The 16,006-nt window shown below is 37.3% G+C and overlaps 2 protein-coding genes across 2 annotated transcripts in view; both read right to left on the minus strand.

Moving 5' to 3' along the window:
• The window catches only part of rnf213b (ring finger protein 213b), a 29,965-nt gene extending 26,485 nt beyond the window's left edge, over positions 1-3,480 (minus strand). Inside the window, 11 exon segments of the mRNA XM_051915594.1 lie at positions 5-148; positions 221-383; positions 491-546; positions 645-864; positions 964-1,167; positions 1,431-1,675; positions 1,772-2,046; positions 2,137-2,303; positions 2,443-2,598; positions 2,717-2,776; positions 2,778-3,480. Coding sequence (XP_051771554.1) covers positions 5-148; positions 221-383; positions 491-546; positions 645-864; positions 964-1,167; positions 1,431-1,675; positions 1,772-2,046; positions 2,137-2,303; positions 2,443-2,598; positions 2,717-2,776; positions 2,778-3,430 — 2,343 coding nt within the window. The 5' untranslated portion in view covers positions 3,431-3,480.
• A 1,405-nt stretch (positions 3,481-4,885) lies between these two features.
• On the minus strand, positions 4,886-13,131 carry dnai2a (dynein, axonemal, intermediate chain 2a). Its single transcript, XM_051915645.1, has 13 exons — positions 12,956-13,131; positions 12,319-12,422; positions 11,776-11,946; positions 11,113-11,222; positions 10,820-10,959; positions 10,583-10,696; positions 10,278-10,417; positions 10,006-10,128; positions 9,705-9,925; positions 6,713-6,848; positions 6,470-6,616; positions 6,068-6,267; positions 4,886-5,322 (listed from the first exon to the last, which is right to left on the minus strand). The coding sequence occupies exons 2-12, from the start codon at positions 12,412-12,414 to the stop codon at positions 6,088-6,090; spliced, it is 1,578 nt and encodes a 525-aa protein (XP_051771605.1). The 5' UTR covers positions 12,415-12,422; positions 12,956-13,131; the 3' UTR covers positions 4,886-5,322; positions 6,068-6,087.
• Positions 13,132-16,006: the final 2,875 nt, after the last annotated feature.

Here is a 16,006-nt window from a genome sequence, read left to right on the forward strand (position 1 = left end):
ACACCTGTATTTCACTAGGGTAAGTGAATCCGGAGGTCTGCATCAGAGGATTGTGGAGCAGCCCATCTCTCCACTTAGTGAAATCCCTTTGAATGTCATTAAGCTTGGACAAAAGCTGATTGTGTTTTTCTTTCATTTCCTCTCCACCCTGCAAAATGAAATGATTTGCTTAAAGAGACAGAATACCATGACTGACAAGAACACCTCAATGATACAGTACCTTTGAAAGCTTCTCATGAAGAATTTCAGCCATTTTAAGCAGGAGCTGGAAAGAGAGCACTGTGACTTCGTATTGTGGGACAAGTCGAGCAATCTTGCAAGCGCTCTTGTGAACATTTACACAACACTGAAGGAATAAGCCCGACGACTTTGACTCCATGATTCTGTTGATTAAAGAAATTCTGCATTAATACCTGCCCAATATCATAGTTTTAAAAACAGGACCAATGTTCAAAGTTCCATGAATCCCACATATAATGAACTTCCATACCGTCCTCTGTCCTCCTCAACCCTCTTCAACAAGAGGTTCAGGACCTTTTCCGTTGCCTGCAATTTAGAAAAACAAACACTGGTTAGTATGAAAGTGTTCTTTCTGTGCCAAATGCAAAACCTGTACAGCAAGCTTTGTGCCCTTAATTAAATACCTTTAGATTTTTTTCTGTGCGGTTGGGATCAGTGTCTGCCTTTTGTTCAGTCTCCTTCATTCTGTACATCAGGCTCTGGATCAGGAGTTCAGGAAGACTTTCGGTCATCTGGGCAAACTCAGGGACATCCTCAAATGCCACGATAGAAAGCCAGCTTTTCAACAAGTAAGGCTTATCTTTGGTCATTGGTAAGTGATCTTTGATCAGTTTAAGGACCATCCTACAAAATTAAGAACAACAAATCTCACTCATATCTATGTTCAAGTCATTATGAAATTTTGAGAATTAAAAGTGCTCCTCTAAAACTATTCGGACAAACCTCCTTTTGTCAGGGAATCCTCTAATTCTCTCCCTAAAAGATGGATACTCTATTTTTTCAAGTCTTGCCCATGTCTGTTCGTCCATAGCTGAGCCCGGATCTGACTTTTCCTCTGGCTTTCTCAGTAAATGAAGGACAGGAACAAGTAACACCACTTCAAAGATCAGCTTCCTTGAACATTGGTTCACCAGTCCCATCACAGTGCTGCAAAAAAAAAAAAAAACACACAAAAAAAAACAAAGTTATGATGAATATTGTGGTGTCTTTAAATACATACCCATTCAAAATGTAAGCAATAAACTGTATTCAGTAGAAAAGTCTTTGCTTTATATGGTGCTTTAAATGGGAAATAGATCTCTTTGAATAGAAGTCGCTTTCAATAAAAGCGTCTGCTAAATGCATAAATGTAAATGCAGATAAAATAAAATTCTATAAAACCACAGATTTGTCCAATAACCCTTACTCACAAGTCAAGTGAAGGTAGGGCTGTTAGGGTTGTTTGCATTTCTCCAAGAGAAGCAGTCCTTTCAAAAACAACATGGCAGAGTTTGCCCCAGTCTTTTGTGCTGAGTTCCACACCACAGCCACAGCACACCTTGAACACTGAGAGGGCCACTTCCAAAGATCTGATCACAGTTGAGCTCTCTGAAGTTTTCCCTCCAGATTCTCCTTTTAAAATCCAACTCAGTCTTTCAGAAATCAGTTCAGAGACCTAAAACAAAGAGGGCAGATCTATAGTCCTTCTGTTTTTGGATAGTCTTGTACTTGTCTAGAAAATGGAATAAAGCTACGGAAAGCTTACACCTACGTTTATTTGAGAGGGGAAGAGATTCACTGGAAATTTCAAACGACTCATGACTGACTGAAAACCTTCTTTGTATCTCCTCAGGTGTTCAATAAGTGTCTCGTTGTCTTCATTTTTAAATGACCCCCATTTCTGAAACACTCTGTCCAGCAGCACATGAGCAGAGGTCTCCCAGCCTTTGCAAATTTCTTTTTGTTTATTCTGAAACAACCAGCCCGTCACTTTTTCTGTAACAGATCTTGAACTTGAACTTATATAACCTTCATAAAGGTGCAGTTCTTGAGAGGAAATACAATCACAGATCAGGAATAACATCATATATAATGTACAATGAATTACCAAAAAACTCATTTAACACTTTTCAGTACCTTTTACTGTTTTGTCAGGGGGGACGTAAACATATCTTAATGCTATTTCCTCAATGAAGCCATGTTGTTTCTGCACTGCATATGTGTATTGTATTTGAACGCCCCTTTCAATGTATCCCCAAAATGAAAATGTTGCTTCAATCAAAAAGCCTTCCTGTCGTAGACCCCTACACAACAAAAAATTAGAACAATCAAACATAATCAAATCAAACATAATTTTTGGCTGCACAATTTATATTGTATTTGCTACCTATAGGCTATAAAATATGCAACAATGTTGTCATTATACATTAATGAGAGACTTACAAAAAATGTGTAATTTGTAGTTCAAAGCTTTCATTCGCAGTAAGGAGCAAAAGGGAGTCCTGTTGTTGGTTAAATTTGAATCTTTTGTCCAGAACAGCATAAATGTAGAAAGTGAACGTCGGCTGTTCAGCTGGAGCCCTCACTGGGGAAGGTTTTCTATGAAAAAATAAAACATTGTTTAAATAAATATATTCAACAATTACAGGTCATATAATGTATCTGTTTAGGTCAAACAGTTGATATGATAAGTGAATTATATTACAATATTGCAAACCTTCTTTTCCTATCGACCTGATCTGCTGCGGTCTGATTCTTCTCCTCCTTAGACTCTTTAGTCCTTTCCTGCTGCAGCAGCCGCTGCGTATGATTTTGGCTCTTCTGTTCCTGACTTGAGGTTAGTGTCTTTTTGTGAATCTCCTTTTGAATGTTTTTCACTTGTGTCTCTGTCTTTTTGATCATCTCCATCTTGTTCTCTGCAACCATCCGAAAGTTTGGTCCTTTCTTTTGTCTCCTTCGTAGGTTCCCTTGATTCACTCATTCTCCTTTTCTTCCTCTCAACACTTTCCTTTTCTCCATCACTTTCTTTTCCTTCGTTCTTTGTCAGCACAGTTTCCACCTCCATCCTAACATCTTCAGGACAGAGGTCTGTTGTCTGTGACACTTCTGTGGTCTCAGTGTTGCCATTGATCTCTGTTTGTGTCTGCTGTGTTGCATGACTGACAGTCTCTGTCTGAGTCTCCTTGTTTTCCAACCCACTAGAGCTGGTTTGAGTCTGAGCCTCTTTGCTCAGCGGCTCAGACTCTGTTGCGTCCGTGCTGTGCCGTCCATGGCCTCTGGATCTGGATCGGCTTGAGCGACTTGTATGCTTGCCTTTCGGTTGGCTCTGTGAACGCGTTCTGAATGAAGATGTGCTGCCATCTCTTTTTTGGGTCCCCTTCTTCTGTTCACCTGCCTTTCCTTTCGCTCTACTCTTTCTCTTCCTTGTCATTTCTACCTTCTTACAGCTTGTGGCTTCCTGGTTGTTGCAAAAGAGGCTCAAAGGTCAAAGATCCTCAAATATAAATATTTTGTAAATATGCATGTAATATATAGGCTATATGGAACAAAGGGACTAAAGGAACGCCTTAGTGCTTTTCACAGGAAAAAAAACAAAAAACACAAAAACATGTTTTTATTGAACATTGATCAACTCATTATATATATATATATATATATATATATATATATATGCATTTTTAAATGAAAATAAATGAATGAAATGAAAAAAACTACTGCTGTAGTTATGCAGTATGGTTTCAAAAATGGTTTCAAGAATGTGTTTAAGCTTTGATTTTGTATAAAAATGCCACACTTTGCCACAGAAACATTTAGTCATTGTAGTGAAGAGCCATCCATGATTTTGCCTGTGATTATTATGGTCTGGCTGCAAAAACGACAGTTAAAATATGGTTACTGTATATGGTTACTAATGACTTAGATCAAAATTCATAAGGTAGGAATCACAGAACGGCAGTCTTCTCAAATTCGTAGCAATGTTTTATGTTTTTTCCACAGCGCATCCTCGACATAATCTCACATCTCTGTTTACCAATAACAACTTCCTCATAACCTCTCTTAGGTTTCCTTTATCAGAAATTATACTGCCTCACATATTTATCGAAAAGCGAAATGTAATAAATGTGTAAATACAGTTGTTTGGCAAATTTAAGTTAAATATAAACTTAAATACTTTATACTTATGAACCATAAACCTATGTGAGAATCGTTTGCAACAAACCGAGAGGATGCATAGATATAAACAACAAAATATATCATGACATAGCCTACCTGAATTGATCCTTGGCTTCGTAAAAAGTTGACAGATACATGTTTTGGAGAGTCCCTCTTCCTGAATAGTCTTCACTCCAGTCAGCAAACCGAACTATTCCTTGCAGTTCCCCTCTCTTCGCTTCTTATTACATTCTCTACATGACTTTCAGTTTCGTTTCACCAGCTGGTTTCTATACACAGGCCGTTCCCTCATCATTACAACGAACGAAATCAAGCGACTCATGAATATTAATTAGATCCTCAAGCTGACGTTGCTTGACCATCTTAACATTTCTTTATTTTATTACAATATTTGAGAGAATAATAATAAGTATTATTATTAAACGGTATTAATACAAAAATGTTCTAATAACTGTTGTAATAGGCCTAATTATTGTATAATCGCGTAAAATTATTATTATTATTTTTTTTACGATTGAAGGAATAGTGAACTTCAAAAGGATCAAGATAGGGCTCTGCTTCTGGGTTATTTCATGCTGAAAGATGGATTAATATTTCATCCTCACATCCGCAAAATGCGCGAGTCTTGACATTCACAAACTTAGAAATGGTTCACTTCACAAGAAATAGAGCTAAGGTGTGTGTTATACAATGCTAAAGCAAGTGGACCCTCTATTTTCAAAGTTATTTAATGTGGTTCATTTATGCATTAATTTATGGAGGCTAAATTTCACATCATGGTCTTAAAATTGCAATAACTTGCACATGTAACATGTACTCATTTCTCTGTTATCAAGTGTGATGAGTTTTTAGTAAAATTAAATACTGAGAGGTTAAAGGAGAATTTCACATTTAAAATGTAATTTTTAGGCTTGTCTTAAAATTATACCAGAGTTCATACAGTCTGTGTACAATGGTCTGTGCTGTTATGACCTTCAAAAAATAAATGTTCAACAAACTGGTGTGGAGCAGGAAGAGTAACCATCTTGGATGCTTGTTTCAATTTATTTTAGACAAAACTGATTTAAAGTCTATTTGCACTTGGAAAAACTTCCTCTTTGGCATGTTTGGAAGCAGTGTTCTACTTGGATGTCTCCACACACTGTTTTCCTGCAGGGGACAAGAAACAACCTTAGAAAACAGAGATCCAAAACTTTGAGACCAGCCAAACTACATTTCTTTTGTAGTTTGTCTGGTATATATTAATGATTATTGACATATTTTACATGATAATTATTTACAGTGAAACAGTTAAAGAATGAAACTCAACCAAGTAAAAACGGTTTAAGTTTTGCATATGTAACAGAGGCAAGCTAGTAAGAGCAGTGCATGTAAACCTCACTCCCCTGGCCTCAAGAGGCACGCTGGCGAATGACGCTAGAGACTGTGGTCTTTGGCGTCCATGTTAGCGCACTCGCCTCCCATGCCGGTTTCGAATCCCGCTTGGAGCAGGTCGACTAGGACCGATTACATTGGTGACCCGGATGGGAGTGAGGTTTAGGGGGTTGAGTGTAACAGAGGCAAGCTAGTAAGAGCTGTGCCTGTAAACCTCACTCCCCTGATCTCAAGAGGAGTGCTAGAGACTGTGGTCTTTATCGCCCTTGTAAGCGCACCCAACTGGAGACGGTGGTTCGAATTCTGTTCAGAGCAGGTCGAGTAGGGCCGGTTACATTGGTGTTGTGACCCAGATGGGAGTGAGGTTTAGGTGGTTGAGTGTAACAGAGGCAAGGTAGTAAGAGCTGTCCCTGTAAACAAGCGCACCCACCTCCCATGCAGGAGATGCCGATTTAATTCCCACTCAGAGTGGGTCGAGTAGGGCAAGTTATACATATAGATAACATTCTCTTTTCCCAACCTTCTCTCTTTCTCCTCATCCTATTTTTTTTTTTTCTCCGCTTCCACACTCTCAGAAAACTCCATCTCTGTACAGGCCAGCAGTTCCTCTATGTCTTCTTTTTCCCCCTCATCCTCTTTGGAGCAGCTAAGTTTCATTTGATGCCTCTCTCTGTACAGAGATTCCAGATTCTTCGCTTTCCTGGTCTCCAATTCAAATATCTGCAATGAAGCAAAAATCCACTCCAACAGTTGAGTGTACATCAGAACGACTTAAAAATATTTTGTTTTAGAATCATATATATTTTAAAGGAACAGTTAATAAATAAATATTCTGTCATCATTTACTCTTATTTCATGTCAATATGAATATTAAAGAGTGAATGTGTTTGCATATGTGAAGGAAGGTGTATTTGTGTCTCACCTCTGAGACCAAGGCCTTCTCATTGTTCTTCAGTGTGAACAGGCTTGGTGGCATCTTCAGCAGTTTGACGGTTCCCAGCTGAGATCCACAGCACACCAAACAGCCTTCATTTTGTACACGGATGCTGTACAGAGCTTCGTCACAAACCTGTGAGGAAAAACAAACAAACAGTACAAACAAATAACAATTACATATTTAAGTGGAAGACATTCTCAGTATGAAAAGGAGATATATAGGACTGACTTTAAGACTGAGAGTAGGGTCCTTCCGTTTAAACAGTATGTCCCACACATCCAAGGTCCCGTCCATCTTCACCGTAAAGAAGACAGAGGGTCTGACTGGACTCCAACAGGCATCTAACAGATAAGTCATGTGATTTCTGTAGAAACAGATTAGAAATATTGGCTCCTGTGCAAGTAGATACACCAAACAACTACATAAAGCAGTGGTTCTCAACCTTTTTGACTCTTCAGAAATATTTATTGGTATATTAAATTAATATGCTTAATTTATTGAATACATTAAATTAATTAAGCATAGTTAATTTTGTGATTCCAGAAGTTATTTTCTGTATTACAGGGGCTTTATCATAGAATCACCCTATCTGTGTAGTAATCATGGTAATCTCTTTTAGGAAATAGAATAGAAATAGAATATATAAGTCAATCTGTACATTCTTCTTCTTTGTTTTTAATCCTTTCCAGAAGACAGCACCACACACATTACCACCATTGCATCAAGCCTTCCCTCAGGTATTTTTGAAACAATTTTTTGGGGAAAAAATGCCCACTTGACGGTTTGACGGTCACTGTTGTGCTCTATATGCATATCAAAGTTTGCATGTAAAAATGAAAAAAAAAAAAAAAAAAAAAAAAATGTAAATGTTTATTTTTTTAAAATTATTATTGTTTTTTTAAATTATCCTTTACAGAAGAGAACACCACACACATGACCACCATCGCATCAAGTCTTCTCTCAGGTATCTTTGAAACAATTTTTGGGGGTGAAAAAATAGCTACTTAAAAGGTGGCCAATCACTGTTGTGCTCTGTATGCATATCAGAGTTGATATGTAAAAAGACAACACACACACACACACACACACACACACACACACACACACACACACACACAATGAAGCCTATAAATTAACTTGAACTGAATCAAAATATGTCTAGCATTTACAGAACATGTATGTACGTTTCTCAAGCACTCATCCCACATGAATAGTTTTTCATGAATATTAAAATCCATTTCCACTTCCCAGTCATGTTTTATTGTCTGAGTGTTGTTGTTCACCTTTTCTAGCAGTAATTTGTAAAAGTTTGACACACTACCACTCATACAAGGGTGTACAATTAACAATTCTCTCTAAAGTGCGATTCAAATTAAAACTTCAAAGTCTGGAATGTGCTTTCTAACAAAGTCTCTAACTTGCAAATAACAGAAAAAATGTGCAGAAACAAGAGCATTGTATTGTTTTAGCTGTTCAAAAGAACTAAAAGTACCTTCACTATAAATATCCTTAATTGTTACTATAACCGTATGTTTCAATTGAAAAAAAGAGCTTTGTGTAACCCCAGAGGAAAAGCATGATTATTACAAATTGGAGTATCCAGATATACATCTGGAATTTTCAAATATACCTTAATTTGTTTCCACACTTTAATTAGATTAGAAATAACTATGTTTCCGTTTATATTTTTGACATCAATTTTAATGGGACTATTAAGCAGAGCTGTTAATGAAGTCTTATTACAAGAAGCTTCCTCAATTGCTAACCATTCTGGCTTGTGCAGGCAAGCGCTGCACTGTCTATACAACGTAAACAGCATAGGAGACTGACAGGGTAGAGAAGAAATTGTTGAATAGAGTCATTATTTTTGTTTTGTTTTTTGTGCACAAAATTATTCTCCTCGCTTCATAACATTAAGGTTGAACCACTATAGTCAAGTTGACTATTTTAATGATGTCTTTAGTACTTTTCTGGACCTTGAATGTGGTAATTGTGTTGCTTTCTATGGGGGATAAAAAAACTCTCAGATTTCATGATCAAAAATATCTTAATTTGTGCTCTGAAGATGAACTAAAGCCTTACAGGTTTGGAATGACATGAGGGTGAGTAATTAATGACAGAAATTTCATTTTTGGGTGAACTAACCCTTTAAAATGATAAAGGGGGTTAAAGAAAGGAATAGATTGAAATACATACAAAAATCTTGGAAGTACAACCATTTTTATAGCATTAATCCTGCCTACTAATCATCAGCGACTGGCATTAATTAGCTTTTTTCCCAATTTATCGTGAATCCAGAAAGACTGCCAAATTTTTCAATAAGCTCAAGTAATTTCAAGTAATTTCAGGGTTAGAAATGTACAAAAGAATATCATCCGCATACAGCGAAAGATGCTGGGGTCTGCCCTCTATCACTAAAGGCGCTATGTTAAGATGCTGCCTGATACTGGCTGCCAATGGTTCCATCGATATGTCAAACAAAAAAGGAGATAGGGGGCATCCCTGTCATGTGCCACGAGATAACTAAAATATATTTGAAATATCTTGGTTATTAAAAACATAAGCTACTGGATGTGCATAAATTATTTCAATCCATTTAATAAATTCTGAAACGAATCTAAATTTCTTTAGAACAGCAGTCATGTATTTCCACTGTAATTGGTCAAAGGCTCAGTGAGCGTCTAGTAAAATTACGCATGTCTTTAAATTTTTCTTGTTATAAATTATATTAAACGGCTGTCTCAAAATAAAATATATATGCCTCTTGGGCATAAAACCAGTTTGGTCCTGATGAATTATTGAACAAATGTACTTTTTCAGTCTATTCGGAAGAATTTTAGTTCTAATCTTAGATTCAATGGGAATGAGAGAAATCTGAAGACATCTGCAGCTTATCCCGTCCAGGTTTTGTACATTCTTCAATAAAAACAGTTATTAATGAGGGAAATAAATATGATTTTTACATATTGATTTTATGTGTGTTTTAGCCTTTTAAAATTAGTTCAATTTTAATATAATAATAACAATTTATTTAATATAAATACTTTTTTAAAATCAATTCAAATAAAATTAAAGTCATCCTGTGGCCCCCTGGTTGAGAACCAATGACTTAAAGTATAGTTGATCCAAATTTACATCACACAAAGTAAAATAAAACCCATGTGAGAGGTATAAATGCTGCTCTGTCAGTATTTCAGAACAACAACACAGAGGTTCTTACTTGGTCGACATGATGGAGCTCTCACTGATGTCCTCTGACCAGATGCGGGCGGTCCAATCAGCCACGGTCAAGAAGTTCTTCGGAAAGAAGGGGTTCCTCTGCAAGGCGTAAATGGGGCCACTGTGTCCGCGGTATGTGCATACAATCGGGTCGTTTGGGGTTTCTAACTTGCGACTGCACGAGACCACAACCCCCTGCTCTGTGCCCACCATAAACTTGGCCTTGTGTAATCAAAAGCCAAAAAATCTTAACATGAGTTTCCACAAAGGAATGGGCCAAACAAAATGAGAACTGCTCTTACCATAGTGTTCTCAAACTCCATTGAGACTGCACCAAGGGCACTGTCACGGTTTCCCTTCTTAGTGGGGTCCAGCACAAGCTGCTTGGTGGGCTCAGTCATCTTTCGAATGTCCCAGAGCTGTACCTGGTGTCATACAGATACTTCTTTGAGTTTACAGTATATAATATGAATAATTTGAAGGGTTTGTTATAGCTGTCCAGTTCAAAAATGTGCTATGAAATATTGGTGGCTTATTTAATTGTTTATAGACTGTTGTGTCACTATACACAGACCTGACCATCTGTAGAAGCTGAGAAAACTTCAGTGCATATCCTTGACGGCCACCAGATGACCTTGTAGACAGGATCTCTATGGCTATGCACAGCGGCTGATTTCTGTACTGGCTGGCTGCCGCTCCGTGTGTCCCAATAGCCTGGAAATAGGGAAAACTCTCTGACTATAGAGGACAGTTAAGACATCTAAATGGCACATCAACAGTAGACCGTAAGGACTGCATTTCTGAGCTTGAGTGTGTCAGATGGATTGAAGAAGCCACATCTGCCTTATATAACCATTAATGTTCATAATAAAAACACACTAATATCTCCATTGTAGCTTCCCCCAACAAGGATGTGAAAATCTGTGGGGTTGTACTCCAGACAAACAAGTGGAGACGCAGGTTTCAGAGTCATCTCTGGTTTCATGTTGTTTTCTATAGGTGGGAATAAATAAATAAATATATTACCAAGAGTGGCATGTGTGCCAGAATAAGTGATATATATATATATATATATATATATATATGTGTGTGTGTGTGTGTGTGTGCATGACATACCAGTGTTCCATATATATGAGTCAAAGCTCATATTTTTAGGTGCTCTCTGCTCCAGGCAACAGTAGGCAACAGCTAGTTTATGATTTTCGATTGGGTTCCAGGACAAACTGGTGACTGCACGCTTTTCTTTATTTGGGTCTCTAGAGAAAACCACATTGCGTTTTAGTTACTTTAGTAGCACAGAAATTACACACTGCGTCTACCTATCTACCTACCTACCTACCATCTATCTAGGCATTTGAGACCCTTCATGTCTAAATAAGTTGTCCATGTGCTCTAATGCGTGTGCTCACCTGAACACAGTGATCGTTCTTGCTGATGGCTTGCCCTTCACCATCCTCTTAGGTTTATAATTTTTAAAGTAGATGTCACGTTTGCTCTGCTTGACACTGTGTTCTGAAACCTGCAGCAGACAGGAAGACAGGAACACTCAGATTCATCATGAACTCTAGTGAGGACCCTGAGGGTACTACTTACTGCATCTGTGATATTTAGTTCTTAGATTTAAAGAGCAGAAGAAAAAGATGGGGATAAAAAATGAGACCATATTCAATTAAATTATCTCCCTGCTGTCTTAAAGGACTTAAAATGAAAAATCAGTCATTCTTTATTCTCACGTTGTTCCAACTTCCAAAATCATGTGACCTTCTTTCTTCCATTGAACACAAAAGTCCTAAAGATAGTAATTTATCTATGCAATTGCACTGTCAATGTCTATGCAGTTACAATGAATGGTACAGCTACGGCTTTCAAGCTTCAAAAGGATGCAAAAGCACCATAAAAGTATAAAAGAATCATAAAAATAATGCATCTGTCTAATCACATGGGTTTGAAACAACATGATACGTACAGTCTTTTCATCTTTAGCTGAACTATTCCTTAAACACTTTACAGTTCCTGACATACAGCTAAAATGTTTTTTTTTATGGTAATTGTGGTTGTGTGTTGGCACTCACGCTAGCAATTTCCATAACCGTGTGCTGATAACAGACATCCTTCTGCACTTTCTTCCTGTAGCGGGCAGTTGCCTCAATGTCATCCGCATTGATCATTTTCGGCCATCCCCCCTCTACATGGTTTATTCCATGTGGCACTGGCTCAGAGTCAATTTCAGTCTCTGCGTTCACCTGAACAGGTCAAACAGACATTTTCATGTCTCCACCATGTCGTAATATCCTGGATAAAATATTAAACTCAAAAAAAGAGGGTGGAAATATATCTTGAATTAAGTTTATTTTTTGTATCTCATTGGTAATGAGATATTCCTAGTAGTTTATGCTTAAAAAACAGGAAATGGGACAAAAGAAAAAGTCTTTTATCAGATTTATCTTGCTTTAGGTATAATAATTAAGAGAATATTTTTACATGTAACCTATAGTAAAAGACAAAAGAGTCTTATTTGACCAGTCTCACTGCTGTTCACATCATTGCTGCTCTTCTCACCTAATTCTCTGACAATTACTTGTGGAATTGTGTGCCTAGAACTACATATGTCTTACTGTTAAGTCGGTGGCCAGAGAAGGGTCAGGCGGGATGTCCTCATGCACCTCAATACTTTCTGAAATGTCACATGACTCACTGCGATCGATGTCCATTTTGAAAGCTAAAGGGGGGAAAAAAAGGCAAATAGGGCCAAATAATATAATTTAATTCTGTGATTTTTTTACCAAATAAGATAAAAAAAATAAAAAAAAACTATTTAAAAAAATTAAGTTTGTTGACACCCTCACGTAGGCCTTCTGGAAAAGTTTGGATGGCCAGTCAGACTCCTTCGAAATTTTTTCTCTCTGGGCAATAGCTAACTTCTGCTCTTTATTTCCACAGAGTTTAAAGATACCGCATAACAACCATAAAACAGATGATGGTTGCAGGACTGTCTGTTTTAGGAAACACACTTACTGAAGCGAAGGTTTAGTGGCTCGTTCAAATACCGCCACTAGAGAGCGGTAAATACTAAACGCCTCAATGATTAAAATCTGTTGTCTCAGCAAACATGGCACAATTAAATCTAAAACTTACTTAATCTTGTCTTATTTATTTATTGTTTAACTTATGTTTTTATCCACACATTTCTGTAATTATTGAGATGTAACCTTTTTAAGATATTTTAAGTTTGAAAATCTGCCGTTGACTTACCTTGACAGAATGTGCAAGACTCAAAATATAACCGACAGTGATAACGTCATTCTAAAAAAGAAACACAAAAACCATTGACAGCTACACTTTGTGCCAGAGGAATCCCATTATTTTTGTCACTGAAGTGTGAATTTAAGCTATTTTTATATAGGTATTGAATTCGAGTAATGTTTAAGTTCTTGAATAATACTACTGTAGATAATACGTGTCTCATGAATATTAATTAGACTACGCTGACATCGGGTAGGCCAACCGTGGCGAACGTACAACCTAATTAATATTCATTAGCCAATACATTACCATAACATATAAATGGAGTTACGTTTGTAAAGAAGCAGGCGTGTCTTTGTAAAACACCACTGACTACTGTAGGAACACAATTTTTTTTTTAATAATGTTGAATAATGAACAGAACTACAGAAAATACAGAACAGAATACAACATGTTTTTGATGAGACAGGGTTATTATAAGCTGCCATTACTCATTATAACATTATTATGTCACATTATTATTGAATGCAGTTACAATGAAAAAAGAGTAAAGCCTGACAATGAACCATACATTGTAGGTCTAAATATTCCAAAAAAGCTTACATTTGTCTCACATGAGAAACTTGGTAAAGAGGCATAAAACACTAATAGATTTTTTATCTAGATACAACATAATTAATGTACAATAAATATTGTCTTATGTATACAGGAGATACCCTAATCAATACCCTAAACCTGTGAATTATCAGGTTTCTTAACTCTTCGCACCACCACCCTGTTCCTGCGTCCCTGTCTTGTGCCAGGCTCAGCTGGATTTCCCTCTCCCTCAGGAGGTGGGCGCTCCGCTCGAGGTGGTGAGTGACTTCTCCCGGTTCGGGCTTCATCCACAAACAACTCTATGCCCTCAAACTTTGTGGTCAGCTCTGCTAGTCTCTCTTTCAATGAGTTAAATTCCTTGTAGAGATCATTTAGGGCTTCAGATAATGGCTGAATCCTGAAAAGACCACATTAAATGAGGCAAGTACATTGTGAAAAGAGAAATTTTTCCACCAGACCTAATGGTTATTACAAAGTAACTTTTCTTTTTCTGGTTTTCTTCTCTTTAGCAAAAGTTCGAGTTGTAAACAGAAACATACAGGCATTTACTGTACCTTCCATAGTCTGGTAGCACTGTGCTGTGATCATTCAGTAGGAGGTCTTTGACTTGGGTCATGATGGCATATTTCCAGTTATCCAACACTAAGGTGAGATTGGCACATCCTCTCAAGTTCACTTTCTCAGCTAACAAATGGAAATGGAGGGGGGGGGAAATGATCATACTATTTTTTTTTTTCTGTCTACCCAAAAATAATGACTTTTGTATTTTGTTTATACATTTACAGTTCATTCATTTAAATAAAAATAAATTTTTCTTAGATACTTCACAATATAACTTACTTAAATTTGCAGCAATTATATAAGATTTTGAAGGACATAGCTTTATTGTACATATTCAGTATTTCACCTTCAACTTTGTAGTCCCACTCTAAACTCTGTCTTGTGCTTTTCTGAGCAGCTCCCATGGAGAGCACGAAAAGTAACGGTATGAGACAATTCATTCCTGTGTAAACAAATAAATTCACATGATCACACACATTTGCGATTGTTTACACTGGATTATGGAATTATATTTTGTTAAATTATTATTTAATTGCTAGAAAGAAGTGCTTACCTGAGATGGATCTGGTTATGTCTCACGAGCCAATGAAATAAAAAAATGTATATCATAAAATATTGGCAAAATGTGTCTTTCTGGTTTTATATATATTCATCCCAACCTAATCCCGCCCACTGGTTAGGGTTGTGTCTAAAAGTGGAGTTATGTTTCAGTTTCAGTGTCACACCCTCTTTTATAAGACAAATAGCTTATAAATCAAGGACACGTCTGCCTTTTTAATATATATTCAATATAGTTAACCAACAATTTAACTAGATACACAAGCAAATCTCTAGCAATCTAAACAAGGTCATGCAAACATCCCTGGAAACATCTGAGAGAATTAGAGAAAACAATGGTACTAATAATGGTAAAGGAATAATATAACATATAATATAAAACAGCTATATAAACTATTTAAATGCTAAATTAAACCATATTAGAAATATGACGTATAAGGTTTCCATACCTACCTATTTTCACTGGTGTGGATTTGTTCACACATGTCCACATCGCTAAAACCATACTGACAGCGACCACAACATGCCAATCACGTCTTTCAAAGTTCAAAGGTAAAAACAAAATGGCAGAAGTCTCTTGAGGATCTACAACTCTCCCATAAAACTGGTCATTACTTCTGTGGAGGGAAGGATAGAGAGAGATAAAGAGTTAAGTTGAGAAGACTCGATAGGATCCAGATGTGTCTGGTTTCCCAGATTTAACTTCAGAGAACTTCAGGTAAGATGTTTGATGTCAAGTTCACTCTACCTCAGCATTCCAGCGACTCATCTGCCACACACATGAGGTCCTTCTGATTGGCTCGAGGTAAAACTTCAGGTCTATTCTTCAACCATTCTTTTTGAGAAACAAAAATTGACCTAGCCATTTTTGGGGGGCAGTTGTGGCCTAATGCTTAGAGTCGGACTTGAACCTGAAGGTCGCAGGTTTGAGCCTCAGTACTGGCAGGAAATGTAGGAGGAGGGAGTGAATGAACAGCGCTCTCTTCCACTCACATTACCATCAACTGAGGTTCCCTTGAGCAAGGCACATAACCCCCAATCACTCCCTGGGCGCCGCAGCAAAAACGCCTACGCCTGCTCCTACTCCGGGTGTGTGTTCACGGTGTGTGTGCATCTCTACTCAGCAGAAGACCTATTTTAAAACCAAACCCAAACTTTGAATAAGTCCATATGCTCCATTTGTTTGGGATCTACTGTATGTAGAGCCCTTGATGTATATGTAAAGCGATACATCACACAGCACAGGGCCCCATCTTGTCTATCTAACTTTGGAAACGAATCAGGACAAAAACAAACTTTCGTATGGCCACAATTTGCTGTTGAATGCATGAGTAATGTAAGAAA

This window comes from Ctenopharyngodon idella, chromosome 12, assembly GCF_019924925.1.
Source record: "Ctenopharyngodon idella isolate HZGC_01 chromosome 12, HZGC01, whole genome shotgun sequence".
NCBI classification, from domain to species: Eukaryota; Metazoa; Chordata; class Actinopteri; order Cypriniformes; family Xenocyprididae; genus Ctenopharyngodon; species Ctenopharyngodon idella.

Bases quoted from the DNA above. Each gene is read 5' to 3' on its own strand.
- dnai2a (XM_051915645.1), bottom strand. From the start codon at position 12,414: ATGGACATCGATCGCAGTGAGTCATGTGACATTTCAGAAAGTATTGAG. The intron at 10,697-10,819 runs GTATGTCATGCA...TCCCACCTATAG, and splicing joins CTCATATATATGGAACACTG to AAAACAACATGAAACCAGAG. The intron at 6,617-6,712 runs GTCAGTCCTATA...TTTTCCTCACAG, and splicing joins ACCCTACTCTCAGTCTTAAA to GTTTGTGACGAAGCTCTGTA.